Below are 25,909 nucleotides of genomic sequence, written 5' to 3' on the forward strand. Positions count from 1 at the left end.
AATAATGTTTTTCAGCAGAAAAAGAAATCAACCTATGTAGGCTTTGACTTCAGAATTTCAGGAAAATACCTAGAGAAAGACCATAATGTAGGTGGATTGATGTAGTTAGTAGTGTATTAAAGAAATTTAACTTCTGAGAATATTGGAGACCTGACAAATAACAGATTAATTTGGAAGAAGATTATTCAGCGGAAGCTATTAATAATGTAAACTTAATCATTGTCTCTGTATTCTGTATACTCCTTGACGGTACTGATGATGTGTTTCACTTATGACTATATAGAGTCAAAATAAAAATGTCAGAATTTCTAAAACGGTTAGGTATCTATGTAATAAAATTTTAACAGAGCCGTGCAACGAACTGTATATTAATAATGTATTGTATGCATCGTGCATGGAGTAAATCCTTCTTTTGATCGATCCTACTCTTAACTGGAATGCAAATATGGCCAAAGTTTCGTGACGAGCAATTTTTAAGCAAGAAATTGTTTTGCATTTGACTATTTTACATATGCATAAGATACCGAAAGAGAGAGAGGTTCTATAAGGAGCACACAGTATCATATTTATTTATGTTTGTTGTTGTTTGTTGATAGTGGTAGTATCGTTATGGTAATGCCAGATGGAATATATATATATATACTGTATATATATATATATGGGGTGGCTCGCGAGCCGATGCGGCTCGCGTCCACGCGTCTCTTCACGATCTACCAGGAAAAATTAAACAAAAAGAGAAGAGAAAACAACAAAAAAGAGTAACAAAATAAAAAAAGAGAGAAGAGAGAGAGAGAGAGAGCAAAACAGGGTTAATAAAAATTACTGCAATAAAAAAGTTTATTTGGAAACACACTAAATGAAGTTTACTTTGAACAATTAGAATAATTTTAAAGTCGAAACACAATAATTTTAGTTACTTATTTACTAGTAGAGGCCCTCATTGTATTCATTTTTTTAGTAAGCTCCTTAAAATTAGGTGTGTAATTAGTCAAAGCAGTTCGTTCAACCTCACCATGCGTACACTCACTTACTCCTATACTACCGCATCGGTCAAAGGTTGCGGCTCTTATTTTGACTCCAAACGGACGCGTAGTTGCCCGCCCTGATATATATATATATATATATTTCCTAGATCTCAAAAATATCCTCTGAATATATATATATTCAGAGGATATTTTTGAGATCAGGACTGGTGGTGGGAGAACTAGGGGACACCTATGGAAGCTGGGCAAGAGTGTGGTTAGCAGGGGTGTTAGAGCTGGGTTCTTTACTTTTAGAGTGGTAAATGAGTGGAATAAGCTGCCAGAGTCTGTTGTGGGTGCTATGACGGTGAACGAGTTCAAGACAAGGTATGATAGATACTGTGAGAATGTAATCGCATAGTTGTGTGGACATGATGTTTAGGGCCTCCCTCGATGAGTCTAAGGACTCCTGGAGTCGCCCGAAATAATAATAATAATGATAATAATAATAATAATAATATATATATATATATAAGGGGCGTATATTCAGGGTGTGAGGTGCACACCCACGGAATAGCAATATCACCGATGTTATATTTTTGTATATATTTCTGGTAAAGATTCCCCTGATTATTTCCTGGTTTCGCGATTCCTAAATTAAATATATATTAATATTAACACAATATACTAATGCTTCGTGAAGAGAACACATTTCGAGACGTGAACATTGCATCACATTCGCGTTAATTGCCTGTGTGTGCGATCACAAATACGGACAACTTTGAGCTCTTTGAACAGACGCACAGTTGGCGCAGCCTTTCAGCCTTTCTTTGGTTCAATCTAGAAAAATAATAATTTCCCAAGTGATTACTTTTCGATTTCTGTGCGTATTACATGGCTGTATTTAAAAATCGTGTCAAAATTCAAATTATCCTTGTCTCACTCTAGTATTTGCTAATGACAATCTAATGTCACCAAAAAGCGCAAACCCTTTGTACTTCTCACATAAACGGCGTGCGTGAAGCTCAACTATTGTTCATTGGACCTTTATGCTTTCCATATTTAAAATTATATTAATTGATAAAGTATTCCAGGTTATCCTACAATTAATTGCATTGGACCAATTAAGATGAGCGCTGATGCTCTATGCACTCTTAAGACTTTCATATATCAATAAAAATATCAAATTGACGTGCAGCGCTGGTTGCATAACGACTATACGACTTCACACTCAACCTAAATGGGCACGCGACACCACTAATATACACCCTTTCTAAGATGATGTTTGAGAATGAATATATCTATTTAGGAAGCTTGTTTCTTAGTTTTATATCCAAATATCTGTATATTAATAAACTTGCTTGATCTTAAGTGCTTACCCAAGATTTGAGAATTATGTAAAATAAAAAAGAATTAAACAAATAAAATAAATAAAAAAATCTTAGTCAACCCAAGGGTACTGAGGTGTTATATATTACAATCTTTTGTGGTTGCCACTCACATAAAATGTTGTATTTATTGCGGTTTTATGTATTTAATATAACTCAGTGAGCACTTACTAACGCAGACACTGTTGAAATAAGCATCGGAGCAACTCTGTATTTCAGGCAAACATACTCAGCATCAGTCTGTGATAATATGAAGCAGGTATATTGGATCACTCGTCCTTCAGCAGCCCACGTATAATTATTGGATGTTCTGGTCTAGTCCACATCTGATATTTCAGTTCATCACTACAGTATTGGGTTGAGAAGGGGATTCTATGCAGGTCAATCACGTTTTCCTCGCCAGTTTCTTCAGACCAACAGCAGCAACTACAGATATGATAATATGGATCTGTTCTGTGAAACTGTCATAATGAAGTATTCCAAACCAAAGTTCCGACAGCCTTAGCCATTCTCTTTTCCACCAAATTTCATAGTTGGGATGATGAACATACGGTATTCCCTGGGCATCAAATATTCACATTCATCCATTTGACGAGAAAAGGATGCGGCGTGAATCGCTGTTCCATATCAGACTTCCAACGTTTTCGGAGTATTCGTGATGTTCACTAGCAATATACAAAACCACATTATGCAAAACCATATGCACCACGCAAAAAATATACTCGCTCAACACCTCCCATTTTATTCACGATATTTCAATATGTCACTAGGAATTCTATAAAGTGTTCTGCATTTGCTTTCTTGAAGTTAAAAAGATTTTGTTTAGAAAGTTATTTTTCATTAAATAAAAAATGCTGTTTTGTTGTATCTGCAGTTACTCGCCAACTGGCAAAATCTACCCTGCCGTGGATGTATTGTCGATCCTTACACATCGTTATGTTTCATTTATAAAGGGGCGGACTCTCAGTAGTTATTTCAGTATAATGATTTTGTTAAACACACTTTAAAACACAGGATTTCCATACTCATTTTTATAATTATTGGAATGTAAAATAAACATACTGAAGAGCACTATTGTACTGTTTCCTAACATGTAGCATGTATCTCCAGAGTCATAACTTTACGGGGGAGAAGAAAAAAAAAAAAAAAACCGCTTGATTTCAAATGTTTGCATAGACTATATATATTATTGAATTATAACGCAATCTCTTCAGCTCATCACTGACTGGAGAACTTTTTCTAGATCTCTTTCTAGACAATTCTAGACTTAATATTTGGCGCAGAAAGTTTATGTTGATTGAACAATTTAAAATTTAATATCTACTAATTTCCTGTGCATTGTAGTAGTATGGCACGCGCGCGATTCAAGTTATGAAACGATGTGAATGCACAGAATGTACGAGATCTGCTTGCGCTATATTTGGATGAAAGACGACCAAATCTAGCGTAAGATCATACATTGTTTCTTGTTATAACAAGAAACAATGTTTAAATAAACAATCACTATAGTGATTGTTTATTTAAACATTTCCGATTATTGTTTCGAATGCTTTGACAAGAAAAAAAAAAGTAATCGATGTTGTAGGCAATTTCTTTACGCTACCATAGTACCTGGTATTTTTCTATTTTATGTGCTGCTAGTCCTGATTTATGCCTCCTCCCATCCCATCCCATCCCATCCCTTCAGGTCCTTGATGTGTTCTGAGATGCTTGTCTTTCTAGAAAATTGTCATACATTGTAAATTTCACGTGAACAATCTTTTTATTTTATTTTATTTATTTATTTATTTATTTTTTATACTCTGGTTTTTTTGGCCACGCTATGCGGATGATGTCTCCATGATATGGCCTGGCTCTGCAAAACAATTAAGGACTTTGCCGATCATCTTAGCAACACTCAATTCTACATAAAGTTCACCAACAAATTAGTAAACAATGGATCCCTTTATTGGCGACTTCTGGAGGTCTTTGAACAGAATAAATTTAGCTGTTCAGTATATAAAAATACCAGTACACACATGAATACCTCCATGAAATGTCCTATCCCCATCCAGGAACACAACATCGGTTTATCCTTCCAAAACTAGTTATAATAAAAAATGGTAGAGTACATCCTAAAAGAGTCCCCTAGACAAAAAAAAAAAAAAAAAGGAATATCGATTATCGCTCCGTTATATGCGATCCGTCACGGACAAGATCCCAAAGATATTGCGTCAACAAGACATAAAAGTGACTTTCTCTCCAGTAAGCAAGATCACGTCTCCTTCGAACAACCTCCCCATTCGTCACTTAAAAAAAAACAAAAAAAACATAGGAAATAAGTTGAGCTTCTGAGATTCTGTGGTTATATTAAAATTCTTGCGAGTTCCGGTATAAAGACCACATAATTTTAATATTAAAAAAAAAACGAATTAAATTTTTTCCTAAAATTATGTAGTTGTCTCACATCAGAACTCGCGAGATTAATTGTTCATGTGGAATTTGCTATACGGGGCAGACAGGTCTTTCAGGAAGACACGCATGCCAGAACACATGATGGACTTTCAAAGAGAGAGAGAAAGGAAAGAAAACATAAATCACGACTAGTTGCACATACAACAGAGAAACATCAAGTATTATGGCAGTGTACAGAAATTGCCTACGTCATACAACTGTTTCCAGGGCCGTACTTATGCACAGGCACACGAGGCTCTTGCTGGGCTTCGCAAAATTAGGGCCAACTTAAATTCCCCAAACAATGAGGGAGGGCGCGGAGCACTCGAAACCCTCCCCCCTCGGGAAAAGTGTAAGTACGGTCCCGACTGTTTCGTATTTTGCAAAACCCATCATCAGTGGTTCTAATAGACACTTGATCACCCACGACCTTCCAAGTATCCTTGAATATTCGTGATCTTAATTCGAGGATAAGGTGGTTAGTCCTGTATATATATATATATATATATAATTCAAAATAAATTAAAAACTTTCGCAGTGAATCTATTCCAAAATAGAGACATAGTCCCATTCAGCATCAAAATCCTTATGCACAAATCTTTGTGAAGCAATAATCCATTATGGCCTACAGTATATGAAACAGCAATACAATACAAAACCCTTCAACCGCCATATGAGACCAGATAACTCAGCTTCAGTTGAAAAGCCCTGAAGGTTTGTCTCCTAGACGGGAGACAAACCTTCAACAAAATACAGAAACTGGATAATCTGAGAGAGAACGTTACGCGAATGACAGATATAACAACTCTACGTAGTCCAATAGAAAGTAATCCAGATCCAAAAGAATAAATGGCATGTGAACTCTTTATACAAAAATTATAAATATCTGAGACACCCCTAGAAATTAGATCATGCAATACAGTCAGGTGCTGGTAAATTGCCAACTATCTGCTTAGTACTTCAAAAAAGCTATTTAGTTACTTTCTAGGGTACCAGTTCAAATAGTTATAATGTTAGCTTTCAAATTATAATAAAATAAATCCCCTAACGTCTTTTATTCACTATAGGAAGTTATTGTTATTAACAAAAAACAAGTACCCCGCATTTGTACAGAACAGTAAATACAATAACAATGTTTTAATTGTATATATTTCAATACTTTGCATCAGGCAAGTCAAACTCGTTTACCTCCAAGGGCCAAATTAAGAATTATACATCAAGCCGCGGACCACAACAGAAAATCTCGGAATAGAGAGGAAACAGATTTTTTGAAATTAACATTCGTCATTAATGTCAACTGAAAAAGCCAGGTCCTTTAACCATTGATCATTTTTCTAATATTTCACATTCATCAGTTTTCGATTCTAAAAAAAAAAAAAAATGTTAATTTCGTCCAGCAATTCGAAGAATCGCTTTAAAACTTTATGACTGGAAAGCCATCGAATTTCTGTATAATAAGGTAGATCGCTATATTCACCTTCTATATCTTCTAGAAAGTTACTAAATTGGCGATGATTAAACCCACGTGCGCGAATATAATTTACAATTTTACTGACATTTTTTAGGACATGTCCAATATTTAAAACTTTGGAGCATAGTGTTTGCTGATGAGTAATGCAATGAAAATATTGAAAATTCTTTTATTTTCTTTTAAATTTGTAACAACTCCTTTAACAACAGCAGTCATGGCAAGAGCACCATAAGTTGCAAGACAAACTAGCTTTTTTAACGGTCAATTGTATTCATTCAAAACTTCCATAAGGGCATCAAAATATCAACTCCAGTGGTTGTATCGTGCATAAGAATAATTTCTAGAAGTTCTTTACTTACATTTAAGTGAAGAACTTTCTAGACTTTCTGTACTTTCGTCAATTGCAAGGGAATAGCCTCAAATGTTGGAATTATTGATTTTATTTGATTCCTCAAGTTCCCGGCTATGTCATTAATTCTGCTAGCAATGGTATTTCGAGCTTATATTTTTAAATTTCTTTAATTGATCAGGACACAATACTTCAACTGCTTCCCCTTCAGTGAATGGTTTCGACTTGCTTGCAATTAAATGTGATAGCAAATAACTGATTTTTATCTTAGTTCTATTATCTTCAATAGGTTTGGTAAATACACGTTGTTGACTTTGAAGTGTCAACTTTAATTCTGACAATTCACGAAGTTTAGCAATATATTTGTCATAGTTTTCTTTATGATTTGTATCGTAATGCCTTTTAATATTATATTCTTTGCAAACTGCAATAGAGTTTCTACATATCAGGCATAATTTTTTTTTCCCCTTGAATACAAAAATATTGTAACTCCCATTTTTCTTGAAAAGTACGATGTTCTTCAATCAATCGTTTTTTACTCATACTGGGTTGAAGGTTTCGACATTATTTTTATAAATTCTTTATTAATTATAAAGAAAACACTACACTTTCTTACGACTTGAAAATTGCTAACGGCTAGCCTCCGATTGCTGTGGTCATTGGATGTAGACGCGTACGTAGACTTGCTCGGTAAAATTCGATATTTATGCAGTGGTGTAACAAGATTTTTTGAAATGACAAATAGAACATTATTTCCTTTAGAAATTACAGAGTAGTTTGACGTATAAAATAATCTTAAGTGGAAACGTTAAATTTTTAAATATGTTTATTTAATTCGGTGTTGTCAAAAGTTAAATAACCATATTGGTTACAAAGTTTGACGGGCCTCATGCTTTGTTTGACATGCCTGCTTTGTTTGATATGTCTGCTTATTTGACATGCCTGCTTTGCATGATAATAATATTGTCATTATTATTATTATTGTGCCTGTGGAAACTGCGTTTATCTCCAGAGTGCCGTAGAACAAAAACGGTTATAGGTTCCATTCTAGTCGCCGACTATAGAAACTTTTTTCTAGCTGTCCTTTTTCAGCTGGTTCCCGAATTATGCGATCTTTGATAGGCAAGTAGTTTCCTCCCCGCCTCTCAGGAGAATTCGGATTTTCAACCCCACAGTTTAAAAAAAAAAATAAAATAAAAAAAACGACTGTTGAACTCGCACTGTTTCAGACATGTGTGTATACCTGTTAGGACTCAGGACCACGAGATGGCGGAAGTTTTCAGTACTCTCTTCCCTTACACCTACGAATCATTAACAGACCTGGTGATCGTCAAAATGTTAATTAGGGCTAAAATGGCTGCCTACTCCTGTTGGAAATAAAAGGCGTTAGGTGGTGGTGTATTTATTTATCATTTGTCAGTTGCATGCATTACTAGGCTGTGGTGCCTGTTCTGTGAGAACTTTACTTCTGGGGTTTCGCTTTTATTATTATTTTTTTTTAAAAAGAGCCTATAAAGATATTCGCGCCTCTTGATGAGATTCAAACTCATGTTTTTTACATACTACAGAAGCATGCGAAGTCAACTGCATTATGAAAAAGCATAACTAGTCTGCCATTTTGAAAATTAGTAGATATAATTAGCACTTCTTTTTAAAGAAGTATTATCTACGAAAATGTGTTATTTGTGATAAAGCTATTCTGATTTTCGTTGTGTAATTTTTATTTTTTAAATTTGAGGCTGCTTCTTTATTCACATTAACGCACACGCTACCCACTTCCTTTGTGCATCCTAATAGAAGACCTAGCAAAGATTTAAAGAACAACTTTGATTTGTTCTTTGAATCTTTGCCATTTTTATTTCATGCAGTCCTCAATTAATTATGTAAGTCACTCTATTATTATATTATCACAATTTGTATTCGCATTTATTTAAAATTGGAATTAAAAAAGGTGCCTTTGAAGCACAGTCGATTCAATCGACAGGACTTCTGCCTCTATGGGCTGCATTTGTCGGTGCATGTGTTCTCTGGTTGTTTTGTTTCACTGTAAAAATACCAAATTTCCTAAAGAAAAAAATTCTCTCATAAAAAAAAAAGTGGTAGGTCTCCCCTTCTAGAAAACCCTACCATTTCCCCAAATCACAGAAAATGTACTTTTCAAAACAGTATGGACAATGTTGTTCTGTATATTAAGCTGTAGTCATCATATTTTAGGGAACACTTATCAAAATATTTTATTTAACCATTTATTATAAAGTAATTAAGGGGAAATAAATCGACGAATAATTATCATTTTGGTCAATGAAATTTTTATTTGTTATATATCTTGTGATATGTCGGCTTTATCATGTGTATACTTTTGCCTGTAGCGCCATCTGAAGTCGTTATGATCATTTTTTTTTTCTTTTTTCTGTGAGTGTGTACTCTGTTTATACACATTAGTGTACGAAGTGCATGTATAAGCTGTGTTGTGTGATATTTTTATTCATAGGGCACGAAATACAGGAAAAATCAATACAATGGAATTTTTTGACTCTTATATGAAGAGTTTCGTTGATGATTTAACGAAGTAGGTTTGCTGGTGACCGTTAAGCATTTGAAAAAGTTTGGCAGTTGCTCGCCAGCGTTTTCATTTTTTTATTTTTTATTTTTCTAAGTAGGTATGTTTATGAGAATGTATTTTCAGTTTTTTTAAATGCTATGGTAAATTTTTGACAGAAAATTTGTAATGGGCGAAAATTACTCAAAAATGATTTGAAAATACACCGAATACATCCCTTATTAATGATAGTACTTGAACGATATTTTTCACTCTTTACTTTATTATAATTATTGAATGATAAGCAAAGCATTGATATCTTGCTGAAATTCTTAATTGTTGTTTTGGGTTTCTAAAAAAGTATCTACATATACCTACACATTTGTACGTATGTTTTTACACACACACTTCCAGAAGTATGTCGTCTATATTTACTAAATTGTTTCACATATCAGGATCATACAAAAATTTTTGTGAAATCAGTATGCATTGGACAGAGTTGAATATTGCAGAGGCTTTTAATCGGTGTGAGTTTTATGACTATTAATAAGCATTTATTTGCCATAGAAGAAACTTATATGTAATTATACATTGATGAGATAATGAGCAATGCATTGAGAAGAGATTTATTTGTTTTGAGAAGCAATTTTTTTTCTCTGTTTTCCATGACTGAACACTTTCATCTGCTCTCATTTGCAACTGCATAAGTGGTATTATGTGTAATGCAAACATAGGTAGATCATAGATGATTTTTCATTGTATGTGAGACCTCCACTCAAGCAACTCCATGCTTATTGGAAGCATGAATTTTTTTGGAAAAATTAGTTTACAAAAGGCAACGTCATATCAGATCATCAAGCAAAATCATGAATGGTAGATGAAATTAGTAGCAGTGCATGATTTTAAGACAAGCATTGAAGGTTTGGGATGCTTCCTCATTTTTTCAGAATGAATTATGGTTAATTTTTAATCTCATAATTTAATTAGATTAACTACTTCTGGAGATTCATTATTTATTTGTGATTTACAATCATATAACTAAGTTTAAAAATGTAGCATTTTTCAACTTAATTTTTTTTAAGCTAAAAGTTTTAGTATCTTCAAACAGCATCAAGCTGTTGTGAAAAACATTTTTTTTTTTTTGCTTGTTTTCTGGGACTTGCAGATATTTATTAAAATGCTGCAGTAACCAAATTAAGCACATGACCATTACATGCTTCACTTTTATCATTTTATCCTTTGCATCAGAATATCAGTCATATAAGTGTTTATTACAATAATAAGTTTAGTTTAATCCTCTATCCAAGTGTGAGCAAACAAAGTTTACACCTGAAAGGCACCTGAAAGTTTGCACCTGAAACAAAGTTTGCACCTTACATTTAAGATAATATATCACCGCGTATTCTGAAGGAATGTGTCAGAGAGTTGACACCTGCCTTGACATATTTTTTTAATACGAGTCTTGCACTTGGTCAAGTCCCTAAAGAGTGGAAGGAGGGCAAGATTGTGTCACTTCATAAAGGAGGTGATCGAACTCGAGCATCAAACTATAGGCCTATCTGTGTGTCAGGTGTTGTGGTTTAGTTGTTGGAGAAGCTTGTGAGAACTAGGATCCAGAGTTGGGTTGACAACAATGGTATAATCTTTGATGGACAGCATGGATTTGCTAAAGGGAGGTCGTGTTTTAGTAATCTACTTACTTATTACAATAAAGTGACTGCTTCCTTGGACAGAGGAGAAGGATACACAGTAATATACTTGGATTTCGCAAAAGCTTTTGATAGAGTACCTCATGATAAGTTGACAGTCAAACTAGAGCAGATGGGGTTGGATATTAGATTAGTGCATTGGATTGGAGACTGGCTATCTGATAGGTATCAACAAGTTGTGTATGGGGGTGCAATATCCAGGAAAAGGAATGTCACTAGTGGAGTGCCTCAGGGATCTGTTTTAGGGCCATTACTATTTAACTTGTATATTAATGATATTGGCAAAGATTTGGATGGAGATATTCAGTTGTTTGCAGATGATGCAAAGTTGGGACGAACCATAAAGAGTAGTGAAGATGTTGTGGCCTTGCAAGAAGACTTGAATAAATTGAGTGATTGGGCAAGCAAATGGGGATGTGAGTTCAATGTTGCAAAATGTAAGGTTTTAAAATTTGGAAAACAAAGATGGGATGCAGAATTTATGCTTGGTGAGAATATATTGTTGGAAGTAGAGGAAATAAGAGATCTGGGAGTGATAGTGGATAAGGATCTAAAATTTAGGGGACACATCGCCAAAATTGTGAAGACAACACAAAGACTTCTGGGAATGATGAGGAGGACACTGACGTGTAGAAGTAGGGAGATTCTTGTTCCATTGTATAAGGCTTTGATTAGGCCACACATGGACTATTGTGCCCAGATTTGGTCACCTGGTTTACAGAAGGATGAAGAGATGTTGGAAAGGGTCCAAAGGCGACTGACTAAGGTAGTTTCTGACCTCTGGAATGTCGAGTATGAGGAAAGATTGAAAAGATGTAATTTGCAGAGTCTAGTGGAGAGAAGGAAGAGGGGAGATATGATAGAGACCTACAAGTTGGTAAGGGGTTGTTATAGGATCAATGGTGGAGAAGTTCTACAGCGAATAGTGGGAGATCAGGGGAGAACCAGAGGTCATCCCTGGAAACTGTATAAAGAGGGTGTGAGTGGCAGGTTTTTTTCGTGCAGAGTTGTGAATGATTGGAATGCCTTGCCTGAGAGTGTGGTGTCTGCAAGTAGTTTGAATGTGTTTAAGACCCTATATGATGAGATGTGTGTGAGATAAAAGGACCTCCTAGATGAGTCTTTGACTCCATGAGGTCTTGTTTAATAATAATAATAATAATAAAGTATCTTCAGGACTGGGGTAAGGTAGTGCAACACCAGGCAACTCATTGCAAAGGTGGAGAAAGCTCTCATTACTCCTATCTCAGTATCTCCCATAATGCAAAGCACATCTCCTTGCGGATATGTGTAATGCTATGCATTAAGGCAAGGGCCACTACCCATACCGGTTTCGACCTTTATTGAGGTCTTGTCAGTGGGAGCCAGGCCCAGTAGTGGAGATACAAAGGCAGAAGCAATGAGAGGTCATCCTAACCTATAGGAGTTGCCAAATAGGTGTTGCACTACCTTACCTTAGTCCTGAAGATACTTTCAGACCCAAACTTGGTTTGCTCACACTTGGATAAAGGATTAAACTAAACTTATTATAGTCTAACCAAGTGAAAAATAAACTCAAGTGTTTATTACCTTTGCAAATTGGTACACACATCATTATTTTATCTAGATGACTGACAAGAATCAATATGCTAACCTGGAGGCTTGCATAGTAATATCACATAGTTTGAAACTATTTTTATCCTGTGTGAGCAAAAGATAAGACAATTGGATTTGTCTGCCAAATACTAAAAATAAAAATAAATGGTTTATGAACATGTACTTAAATGCTATGTGAAGAATTTGAAAAAAATGATATAAACACTTTTCAGGTAATTCTGATATGTGTTTGTCATTTGTGTTCTGCATATGTTAACTTACTATTCAAAATTTTTTGAACTGTGATAGAAGAAATTTAAAAAATTCCACCAGAAATCAAAGTATAACATCTTTAGATGCCAGTATGCCAAATAAAATGAACATGTGCTTTACATATCTTTCACTCAATTTGTTAACCATCAAATGCAAAAAAATAGAACAAAAATATGTTCAGAAAGTGAACAAAAATTTAATACTGGTTTAATATAAGTGATGTGAAGTCAAAAACTTCTTTATACGAGTTGCCCCAGTCCTGAAAATAGTTCAAGTGCAAACTTGTTTGCTTACACTTGGATAAAAGATTAAACCAAGTATATACTTTCTTGGTATCTTTAATTTATAGTATAACCAAGTGGAAAAACTTCCAATAACATAGATTAGGTTAGGTTTATAGTGGGAATAGGGTTATATGTTTCTTTATATTATATATATAAAATATATTATATCTGATCTGTGGCTTTCTCTCTTGAGAAGGTTGCAGGTGATTGCTAAGGAGATAGTGACGCAAGGCGGTTTCTTGTTGCCTTCCTTGCCATATTTATGACTGTAGCTTGTGTGTTCACGGGTCTGGTTTGCCTGCTTGCAGGATGAAAAACCCCAGATAAACTGGCAGAAAAAACCCTGCTGTCCACGCCCAAGACCGGCTAACTTGGCTATGGCTGAGGAAGATCCTTAAGTTCTTCGCGTCGTCAATGGGAATCGACCTTAGGACACTCCTTCCCCAGGCATATGGTTGCGAGGTGCATAGCCACTAGGCTAACTGTGGGGACCATATTTTATATAGTATATCTATTTCTTTATATACAATAACTCAGAGTTTTCAGCATTGAGAATTATTGGATAACAAGAAATACTGTAAGAGTAAGGAAGAAGGGATGAAAATTTGGAGAAAATGGACCACTCAGGTGAATAGTTTATAATGAGAGAGTGGTTCTACAAATGTGAAATGGTTTTTGAGCTACCAAGTTCAGGAAGACCATGTTCTGTCATAGCTGCTGAAAACATTTTGGCTACTGAATTACCATAAAGTCTTAGACTTGAGTGTTGAATTTGACATCTTTAGGAGCTCTTTAAAAAGAATAATACATGATTACAGATTTCATTCTTATTGGTCTCATTTGATCCATGGTCTTCTAGAATTTGATGCATATAGAACACTCCAAATGTTCAACAACTTAATCAACATAAAGAAGATCCAGAGTTGAAGAAGGTTATGTGGTCTTATGGTGCCTCCTTTAATTAAATCAGACTCATCTAGCACCACTGCACATATTACTCCTTAGGCAGTTCAGTATAACATGGAAACAACTAAACTAACCAGGAGTAACTTTGTGGGATGTGATATCCTCTGAAGGTTTCTTAAGGACACAGTTAAGAAGAAAATTATCACATGGTGGACCCTTACCTTTTCAAATACTGAAAAGTCAACAAGCCTATAACTCATCAGTCATTGTATAGGATGGAGCACCATCCCACTATGTTGCCAAACTATGTATCATGCTTGATACTTTGCCAGGAGATTGGATTGCTAGATGGAGGCCCTGATTGAGTGCGCATTTCACTCTTTCAACTTAAACCCCCATAGATTCTCTATCTGGGAAAATGCTGAAGATGATATTTCCAAGAGATAGCATAACTAGGATGCTTAGAATTAAGAGCAGCAATTCAGTCTGAGTTTAACAAAATCAACACAGACACAATTATTTGTTTAACCACCCAACCTGCTATGATGTGTGTACATGTCAAGGTTACCATGGATGCTAAGTGCATATTAAAATTATAATACCATTGATATTACATTGAAATATATGATGGATACAAAGTGATGACTTTGGATTAAATACATCTATATGTATTTAATCCATATAGATGTCTATATGGTTAAAGAATTGTCACAAAATATATTATTTAGTAATAAAGGAAACAGAAAAAATGTACTGAGGCAGAAGACTTAATTTTGAATGTCTGCTGGGTAGTCAATTTCAAATTTTTTGTTCAATAAGTATCTCTAAATTTGATATAAATACTCAAATTTTTTGTTTGATAAATTAGATGTGATTTTTAAGATTTATTGATGAATAACTCATTAAATTTAACTGAGTAAGTTTTGGTCACCCAGTATATAGTAATTATTACGTTATTTTGTTTAATAGTTTCAGATCTGGGTATGGTGTTAATAAGGTAAGTAATCCTTGTCAGTATTCCATTAGATGCTTCATCTTAGTCACACTATTTTCAAGTGCCACTGTGCATGAAGAATTTATCAGATTGTTGACATGACTATAGTGAGTTCATGATGTATGAATTTTAGCTCTTATGTGTATTATGCATAAGAACTAAAATTATAGAATATAATATCCTATAGTCTCCTCTTTATATTGGCTATTATATTATATAATAGCCAATATAATAGTTGTGAGATTTTTTATTATATATATATATATATATATATATATATATATTTAATTTCAAAACACTTAGCTAGCATTCTCTACTCTGAGCTAGAGTAGAGAACAGAATGATGACAAGTTAGTGCCATTTCAAATGAGCGATATTAAATAGAAGTATCAAATTATAGATCTCTTTGCTTTGCATCATTATTAGTACTATTTTTTGTGATTCCATAAAGGCATGAGGCCAAGCTCTCTAGACCAAAATATGTGTCGTATTCCACCTTGAATATATTTGATATTGTTTGCAACCCCCCCCCCCCCTCCCCCCAACTCTAATTCATTCTTATTCACCTCCAGACAGAGGCCTTCTGTAGCTCAGTCAGTTTTTGATGAAGCTTGGTTGGAAAGATATCTTGTCTTGAATCCCACCTGTGAATTGAGGAACCTTTATCAGGACTTTTCATTTAAAGGTGAGTTGTCATTATGTGCTGTCCAGTTGTTTTCACCTCTTGGTGACCTTGTGAACAAAAACTCTCCATTCCATTTGGCCTCTTGTCCTTTCAGCAGTTGTAAATTCAAGTTGGTAAGTACTTTTATGTTGTCCACCTAACTCTTTTGCAGTCTTCCTCTTCTTCTCATTCCCTCAATCATCCCCAACATAACTGCTTTTCCAATGATTCGTCAGCTTGCATAATATGTCCAAAGTGCCTCAGCTTCTGTTTATTGATCGTCACCTCCAAGAGCATTCTGTCTTTATACTCTCTAAAACTTTCTTATCGGTCATTCTTGCAGTCTAAGGATTTCTTAATAGTCTCCTCCTCCTCTGCACCCATAATTCAAATGAATCAATTCACTTTCTGTCTTCTTAATAATCCAACTTTTACATCCATACATCACTAGTGGAAATACCATTGCTTTGACAGTTCTCACTTCATGGCCTTACTCACACCTCTGTCTTTAATAATTTTTGTGAGATTTAACATAGCTTTTCTTTCCATGACTATCCTTCTTTTAATTTCATCTTCACATTTATCAATATTTCTGATTCTGAACCCCAGTAAATCTTAACGTTCAGTGATTTCTATTTTATCTTCCTTTATTATAAATTCATTTAAATTGTCAGAAGCTATCACTTTTGTTTTGCTGATGTTTAAATTAAGCCCAACTTTGTTACTTTCTTAACCAAAAGAATCAACTGCTCCAGATCTTCCTTAATTTCAGCCATGAGGGTTGTATCATCTGCATATCTTAAATTATTTATTTTCTAGCACTAATCTTAATTCCAGCTGGGTCTTTGTCTAAGTTAGCCATGCTCATAATATCTTCACTATAAATATTAAAAAAGGTAGGCAGCAATATACAACCCTGCTGCACCCCCTTTTTTCCCCCACTCAAACACTGTTTCTCCAAAGACTATTTTTACTGAAGCTTTTTGGTTGTCAATGTAGCTCTTATCAAGAGAATTAATGTTCAGGTGCTCATTACAATCCACAGTCTGTTTGTGATCCATGCAATCAAAAGTTTTTTTTTATAATCAATAAAACAGAATTCTTCCTTCTGAAATTCTCTTGTTCATTCTGTACTCCATCACATGTTTGCTATCTAGTCTCTTAGTTCCTCTACTTCTCCTGAAGCCTGCCTGTTCTTGTGGCATTTCTCTATTCACATGTGGCTGCAGTCTTTGTTGGATCACTTTCAGCATAACATTACTTGCAAGTGAAATTAAAGCAATGGTTCTATAATTCTCACAGTCTCTGGGATTTGATTTTTTTTTTTTTTGGAATCGAGATGAATACTGATTTTTTTTTTTTTTTTTTCAATCTCTAGACCAGTATATTTTCTTCTAAACCTGTTGACAAATTTCAGTCACTATATTCCTACTCCATCCCCAGCTTCTGTCAATAATTCTGCTGACACTCCATCAGCTCCAGGAGTTTTCCCTTTTGGCAGCTGTTCCATTGCTAATATCACTTCACTTTTTATTTTCATGGATTCCTGAACAAATTCTCTTCTTTCAAATTCTCTCCTTTCAAATCCTCCTTCAATATTATTATTTTTCTTGTAGAAATTCTCTACATACTCTTTCCATCTTTTTTTCACACTGCTTCTTCTTCCATCAGACATTTTCCCAAATTACTTTTTTACAGCTCGTAATCTAGGGATAAACTTCTCTATAACAGTATTTATTTTTCTAAACAGATTTCTTTTTCAACCTATAATATTGCTTTCTTCCATTTCCTTACACCTTTTTTTTTAGATGTTTTTCCTTATCTTTTTCAGTCTGTCTCTGGAAATCTGCACTCAGTTGTCTCTCTTTGTTTCTCTGAAGTTTCATTTTTCTTATTTTCTCTGCTGTTTGAATAGCTTCTTCTGACAACCATTTACAATCTTTCTTTCTTTCTTGTTGCTTTACTTAGTCTTCTTTGCTGTTTCTATTACTGTAGATTTTGTTTTTTCCCACAGTTCTAATTCTCTTACTGTCCTCTCCAAACTTTTTAATTTCTTTCTGACTTCTACTTTAAATATTTCATTTATATTTGAATAATTATAGCAAAGGTGAGTTACTTGGTCTCATATGGAGGTGGAAGGTTTTCCCTATCAAAAACTTGGGTTTTTATTCCTCGAAACAGTCAAACCAATTCCATGAACACTGATATCTACAGACATAAAATACTTTGATTGTAGCAGAAGAATGGCAAGCCAGATACATTAAAATTGCCTAAAACTATAATTAGGATATTTAGAACCATCTAAGATGTCAGGGGTGTATATTGAGGTGTGCTAGGTGTACGGTGCACACTCATGGAATAGCAGTGTCACTGATATTATATTTTTGCATTTATTCCTGTTAAACACTCTCCTAATTGTTTAGTGTTTCACGTGATTCCTAAAATTAAGCAATATACTAATGCTTCATGAAGAGGACACTTTTCGAGTAAACGTATCATATTCATGTTAATAGCAGTTACAAATATGGTCGCTTTTGAGCCCTTTGAACAGCTATACTTGCAGTGGGTCAAATTCTTACCATTTCAGTGGTTTTAAACCATCCAGAAGGCAAGCCAGACAATAGCACCCAGAAATCAGTGGCTGTGATTGGTTATTGTTTCAACCAATCCAGTTGAATGTTGCTTTTGTTTACTGAAGTTCATCTGTTTTTTGTGTGCATGAACTGATGTATCACCGATATCGACAAGTTTTTAATATATAATTTTCTATAAATAATTTATTACTATTTTGCCCATGTTTACAATGAGAAACAGTATTAACAATCTACCAAATGTCCTATTCTGTTCAATTTTGCCAGAGCTTTTGCAGATTGTATAATTGTAGTTGAAGGAGGTAAGCCTCAGCCTCCTTCTTTTCCAAATTTGCTATTTATACACCCTCTGTCCAAAAAGAAACCAAATTTTTTGAAAATAGAAGAAACTAATGGCGCCACCTGTTGTATCTTTTTGTTGTCCAAAGCGGCAACCTTCATTAGTGTTGTGTTAACTGTTTATGACATATGTTTCATTAGAAGCCGAGTTATAGTGCCAAGAGTGACAGTGTGTTTTGACGAACGGTTGAAAAACGAGTTTCAGAGAGCTGCGATTGACTTTTGTGTTAAACTTGGTAAAAGTTTTACCGAAATGCATCAAATGCTCTAAAAAGCATGCGGTGATGAATGCTTATGCCATACTCAAGTTTACGAGTGGTTTAAGTGATTTCAAAGTAGTTGTGAGACGCTTGAGGATGACAAAAAGCCGGACTGTCCAAAAACTGGATTGAGCGAAGTTAGCATCCAAAAAGTGCATGATTTCATCAAAGAAAACCCAAAATCGTCCGTGAGCTTGATTGAAGATGAATTGGGGATTCCAAAATCAACTGTGCACAACATTTTGACTGAGAGTTTGGGCCTTCGTAAATTGAATTCGTAATTTGTTTTCCACAAGTTGACCTACGACCAAAAAATGTATCGAATTGAACACTGCAAGGACCTCATAAGGACTCAAACGTCTTTGAAATGATCGTTACTGGTGAAGAAACGTGGTGTTTTGAGTATGAACCCGAAACAAAGTGGAGACCACCAGAAGAGGGGCATTCGAAAAAAAAAAAAAAAGTCACTTGGAAAAGTCAAAAGTAAAGATAATGCTGATTTGTTTTTACGATTCCAAGGGCATTATCTTGTCTGGACATCAAGGCACCATTGTGGGTTACTGTTCTTTGGGTCACATACGATAGCAGCACGATCAGGTTCTCCGGGATGATAAGGCGGCGTGCCGCTCTGGTCTCTCTCTCTCTCTGGAACTGCAGGAACACATCTGTATCGTCAGTCACACAATACAGCTTAGCTAATCTGTTATGAAGAAATAGCTAGCCTTACCTTGCAAACTTCGATAAGCCTTTCATGACTTCTACGGCCGAGCTGGAATCGTCCCGTTGGCAGAGACGGAGAGCCAACGTCCAAGAGTGCAGGAACCAGGAACTAAAATAATAGCCACGTGTGTGTGTGTGGGGGGGGAACTTGACCCTTATATTTTCCCTCTCTTTCTTGGAGATTCTCACACTTAGCTACGTTGTTTACTGTGTGGCATTCATTCATTTGCACGTGCCGTTCTTCCAAGAAAGCGTTCTAGCTTCGCTTTCCCGATAAATTCTCCTTCCCTTAGGCCATACGTTGTACTGGAAGGCTAAAGTGTAACCTTTGGACTATAGCTTACACTCAACTTGCTTTCACACAATACATAGAATGGGATACTCTAATTAAATAATAACCTTAAATAAATTCCTTTATTTGACTCTGTACCAAACTGGTTAAGTCTCACATTTCTTAAACTAAATACGTCTTCAGTTTTGCTTTAAATTATAATGTACATTTAAAAATTTCTATGCCAAAACACAACATTTTTCTGCTTACAATTAAAGGTAGTTGTTCCTGAATAAATTAAATTTTAACTTTCAATTTCTGACTATTCAGGACACAACAGGTATCACACAGTGAGTAATGAAATTCATCTCCTACCTGAAGATCACAAACATCCATGTCTGTAGTAGGATTTGAACTGGCAACCTGTTTGTTGGAGAATGGATACATTAACCACTTGGCTGATGAGGCTGGCAAATATACACTAACAAAGTATTTATTAAATTCTTCTATAACCATAGCTTGACCATTCAGAATTCTTCCTGAGGAGCTAGTTATTCTTAATTCATTTTGTTTATCTTTATTCCTTTTTAACATATCTGTAAAAGCATTTTGGATCAAGTATTATTATTATTAGCACCAGACTTCTCTGGAGTTAAAAGGCTCCATCATGGGAGGTACATGCTGTTGCACACAAAGCTCTTCAAATCATGCAAACATATTCATGCAAAGAACAAAGAATGTGTTATTAGATCTTACCAACCACTCTCCATGCAAAGAACCCTCATCTTATTTCCTTGTTTACACTCTCCTTATATAGTTTCCAGGAATGGCTTCCCTTGTTCTTCTTCTCTCTCTCTCCCAGTCTGTAAAAAAAAAAAAAAAATTCATTCTTCCACATTTAACATAACTCTTACTGACTTAAACATCTCAGTCATATCCCTACTCCTCCTCCTATTTACAAGGCTTTACAAATTGCATTCCCTCATTCTCTCTGTCTTCATATTTCACATTCCAAAGATCAGTTAATGCCTTAGTTTTCTTTAGACCTTTTTAAATGTATCCCCATCACCACAATAACCAGGGGACCAATGCTATGCACAACAATCCGTATGAGGCTTGATGCAATGGAACCATAATTTCTTTATTTCTGCAAGTTAAGGTGCTCCATATCATTGTCATAATCTGATAAGATGACTTCACAACTTCTGTAATGTGACCTCTGAAGTTCAGATCCTTATCCATCACCACTCCCAGGTCTCTTGTTTCTTCAACTACCCTCTAAATTTCCCAACAAGTGTATGCTTTTGCATCCTATCATTGCCTACCAAATTTTGGAACCTTGTACTTTGCAACACAGAACTGATCACTTGCCCACTCATACAATCTAGTCACGTCCTCCTATAAGGCCATAACATATGTTTGATTCCTCATTGTTCTTCCCAATTTTGTATCTGAAAACAGTGGCATATTTCCAGATGGTCCCAAAATAGAGCCCTGCACAACACCTACTAGCAACTTTTATTTTTTGATATTTAATTTATATTATAAATTAAAGTTACATTTCTGAATATTTTACTAAATTGATTTCGGCATTGCATTATGTTTTTGTTTAATTAGTTATGAAATATAGAAAATAATGAATTCATATTCATTTTTAGTACTCCAATATAATAAATAGGTTTGAGTGAGACAGATGTGACATGTTTCCATGGCAACAATAGCTCAGGTTTTCAGAATAGTTAGGTGTATATTTTGTTTTCAAAGCTAGTCTAGATGTTATTCAGTGAAATGATGTGTTGCTACTCTGTGAAGTTCTGCATTCAAGTCCAATTTATGCCAAATATTCTTTTGAAATTGGGAGGAAGATATAAAATAAAAAAGTTAATTAAAAAAAAAGCAGTTATTGCATTAAAAGAAAATTGAAGCAGTTATGTTTCACAGTTGAAGTCAATGACGCTGAATCTTCGTCAGCTCTACATTTACAAAATTTCACAAATTTTACAAAAATATTATAAAGTTATGCAGTTTGCTTTTCTAAGAACAGCCAATTTTTTTTTCTAAGAACAGCATAATTTCATAATGTTTTTGTAAAGCTCATTATTGCAGGCTATAGTGTTCTGCAACTTTTTCTCTTCTCTTTGTATAGTGCTTGATGTTGTAACTGAAAAGAGGACACCAGATTCAGAAATAAGTAACAGATATGATAAAAATTATGCTGGCACAGTGGCTCTTCAGGAAGAAATTTTTGCAAAGAGCTATTTACAGCAGTCATTTCCACAAAACAAACAAACAGAAAATGTAATAAAATTAGTTATAATATATTATCTGTATACTTTAAAAATGAAAGATGAAAAATGAAATTAATCAGTTTATGTACTTGTTATATTCTCTAATCAACATATTAAATTACTTAAATATCTTGCTACTTCTGCAGTATAAGTTGACATAAAGAACAAGTTAGCAATGATAAGTACAGAATGTTAAATAATTAGCTATAATACTTATCATTTATCTAAAATCATTATCACATTTAAGTGTAAATTTTTTTTAGTATATTTGTTTATTTTATCTTTATTCATTTTTACGCATTTTTCAGGCAAACTGTTTCATGAAAGGTGTGCTCTATTAAAGCTGGGGAAAAATTTCCCCCTTTGCCATCATGAAGAACATAAGGCCAGTCACTGGGAAGTCTTATGGAGGGGTCAACACTGGACACAACAATGGTAGCCACTCTTCTAGTCATACAAATAGTTCAAAATTGGGAATTGATAAATCACAAATAGGAAATAATGTATGTGTTAAAAAATATCCTTCTGAAAAGCCATGCATGAATCTTTTATCTGGAAGCCATGACAATTTGTCCAATAATAGTGTTTCATCTAGTGTCCGAAGAAAGATTTCAGCACCATCCAAAACACACAGTCTTGGTACTCCAAGTGGATTGCGTTCTAAATTAGAAACAACACCAATTCGTGCTATTAATAAAGAAAACATTTTGGCTTCAAGAGGTTTAGGTAGGAAAGTTGGTTCAAATAAATTTCATAATTCTAGTAATATGCGCCGAGCTGCTAGTAAGGAAAGTGTAGACTCTAGTGGAGCTAAAGAACGTGAAAAAGAAAATGTGGTAAAACCATCTAATGGCAGAAATCAAAGCAAGAACCATAACAATTGTGCAACCATTCTTCAGCTAGAGAAAGAAAAAGTGATGTTGGAACATCAAATTTCAGAATTAGTAAGAAATGCAGAAAGCAAGAAAGCAGAAATTGCAACACTGAAAATGGAAATCAACAGATTAAAGGTAATTAATTATATTGAATTTATTTATATAATTTATATATTTTACTTATTTAAGTTAAGGGATATTACATCCCATATTATTTCATAGCTGAATAAGAAACTCAGAGTTTCATGCCGAATATAGAAACTATATAAAGTTTCTACAAACTTGGTATTATATAGGTCTACCTACTCACTGATGAGACCTCAATAAAGGTTGAAACCAGTCTGGGTAGTGACCTTCTCTCATAATGTAGAACAGCTCCTAGGAGCTAGGTTTCACATTATGGGTAAATACCAAGAATAGTAAGGGTGGAGCTTGCTCCACCCTTACTATGAGTTGCTTCAGTGTTGCACTATCCAGGTATTTGCTTACGCTTGGAGTCGCCGAACTTTATATAGTTTCTATATTCGGCATGGAACTCTTTGAGTTTCTTATTCAGCTATGAAACAATATGGGATGTAATATTCCTTAACTTAAATAAGTTCATGTCGCCAAATTGAAGCCTTTGGCTCTTCATATAATTAGTATATATTTTACATTTCAGTATGCAAATACAGAATCACCAGACTGCTTCAGTATATTATAGTTTATTTACATGTTTTGTGATGTTATAATCATCGCTCTCTCTTTCATTAGACAGGAACTATGGTCATTGTACTGGATAGGGAAAGGAAAGATAAACCTGTGGCACACGAGGCAATATTTGTTGGCACTTATCTCAATTATCTCATAACGAAGATTCTAGTTGGAAGATTTTTTCCCCACTTGGTTAGACTATAATAAATTTAGTTTAATCCTTTATCCATAAGCAAACAACGTTTGTGCCTGAAGTATCTTCAGGACTGAGGCAACTTGTGGTAAAGGTGGAAAAAACTCTCATCACTACTTGTCTTAGTATCTCCCATAATGTAAAGCACATATCCTTGCAGACATGTATAATGCTATGCATTAAGGGAAAGGCCACTACCCAGACTGGTTTCGACCTTTATTGAGGTCTTTTCAGTGGGAGCCAGACCCAGAAGTGGTGATACTAAGGTGGAAGCAATGGAGAGGTCATATTTACCTATACGAGTTGCCAAAAGGTGTCTCACCTTATTATTAAATTACTCTGGATTTAGAGAAAGATGTCAGAATTTTTTTTTCCCACTTGGTTAGACTATAATAAATTTAGTTTAATCCTTATCCAAGTGTAAGCAAACAAAGTTTGCACCTGAAGTATCTTCAGGAGTGAGGCAACTCGTGGTAAAGGTGGACCAAGACCTCTCCATGCTTTCACCTTAGTATCACCACCTCTGGGTCTGGCTCCCACTGTAGAGACCTCGTTAGAGGTCGAAACCAGTCTGGGTAGTAGCCCTTCCCTTAATGCATAGCATTATACATGTCTGCAAGGATATGTGTTTTACATTATGGGAGATACTAAGACAAGTAGTGATGAGAGCTTGGTCCACCTTTACCACGAGTTGCTTACACTTGGATAAAGGATTAAACTAAATTTATTAAAGATTCTAGTTATTTGAATAACCAGAACCTTGGTTAACCACCTGTTGAATAGATTTGCATGTCAACCAATTCTGGAACAGTAATATCTACCTTTATCGTACTGTTAATCAGCCATAATCTTAGTTAACTAATCAACAAATTGATTTTCATCTCAACTGGATAATTGAAAGATCCATAGTACAGAATCTAAGTTCAGTCTCTAGATAGAATAAACTTATTTTGAAAGAAGAAATATGTTGTGCTGCATGTTTATGGTGCAGTCAAATCCAATTTCATGTTTTCATGGTCTATACTTTTTTTTTATTTTTTGAACTGTGAAAAAAAAAAAAGAAGTAAACTGTAATTACTAAAAGAAAGAGCCATAAGGCTTCGTTTCAGTGATGTAAAATTACATAGGCAAAGTGGATACTAGATCCAACATTATTTCAGAGCCGAATGTTTGTAAAAACTATGAAAGTTTCGTAAGTTGACCTGAGAGCTTACGAGAATACATTCCTCGGCATCCCTCAGTTGCCTTAGGTTGCACTACTTAAGAGACCTGAGCACTGCCCTAAGCATCCACATATTTGCCTTTTATTATTGCATTTCACAGTGCAACTGCCAGGCCAGTGAAACTTTTATCAAATGCACTAATAAAAGGCAAATATATGGACTCTTGCGCAGCGCTCATGTCTTTTAAGTAGTGCAAGCTAAGGTAAGTTAGGGATACCGAGGATTGTATTCTCTTAAGCTCTCAGGTCAACTTATGAAACTTTCAGAGTTTCTACAAACATTTGGCTTTGAAATAATGTTGGATCTAGTATCCACTTTGCTTATGTAAGTAAACTGTCATTATTTATTTCACATGAGGAGGAAGACGGTCAAAGGATCTCTGATCCAATTAGATGTTCAAGCACTAAGATTCTTTTATTTTTGTGTTGACTAAAAAAAAAAAAGCCTGATAATATTCCAAAATTTCTGAACTGCATTAACTAAATTTTATATAAACATAATATTTTTTTAAAATTTAATTTACATTGAATCAGTCAGTTATCCTTATGTACATTTTTTAATGTACAGTAGCCAGTCTAAAACTAAAAACAAAATGATTTCCAAATTTCATAATTGAGATAAATTGTATTGTTATATAAGTTAAAAGAAATACATGAAGAAGACTGGTGTTAAGAAATAGACTTTTATTAAAGCATTCATCATAAATAGCTTATGGAGAGCTTTGCAAATCCTTCCTTTGAGTTGCTTTGATGTTATCCTGCTTAAGACAGGATCTCAAAGGAAAGTATTATTACTTTTCTAGTTGCACTTCACAATATGTCTAGATGCCTATTAAATTAATTCTCTCTGTCAGAAAACAGACTGTAGAACCGCCATTATTTCAGACAATAACATGTCCTGTTAGGGTTA

The 25,909-nt window shown here is 34.6% G+C and overlaps 1 protein-coding gene across 6 annotated transcripts in view; it reads left to right on the forward strand.

Annotated features, from left to right (window-relative positions):
- spdi (sperm antigen with calponin homology and coiled-coil domains split discs) overlaps positions 1-25,909 on the forward strand; it is a 371,208-nt gene that overhangs the window by 80,641 nt on the left and 264,658 nt on the right. For 4 of the 6 annotated variants that reach the window (XM_090399846.1, XM_090399843.1, XM_090399844.1 and 1 more), the window contains exon 2: positions 22,325-23,026. In XM_090399846.1, the coding sequence (XP_090255972.1) occupies positions 22,388-23,026 (639 nt within the window). In that variant the 5' untranslated portion in view covers positions 22,325-22,387. Of the gene's footprint in view, positions 1-9,100; positions 9,264-22,324; positions 23,027-25,909 lie in introns of those variants that run through there. The other 2 variants (XM_090399847.1, XM_090399842.1) reach the window with 2 other exon arrangements.

Source organism: Typopeltis vanoorti, chromosome 11, assembly GCF_054136105.1.
Source record: "Typopeltis vanoorti isolate ZY-2024b chromosome 11, IOZ_Tvanoo_1.0, whole genome shotgun sequence".
Classification (NCBI taxonomy): domain Eukaryota; kingdom Metazoa; phylum Arthropoda; class Arachnida; order Uropygi; family Thelyphonidae; genus Typopeltis; species Typopeltis vanoorti.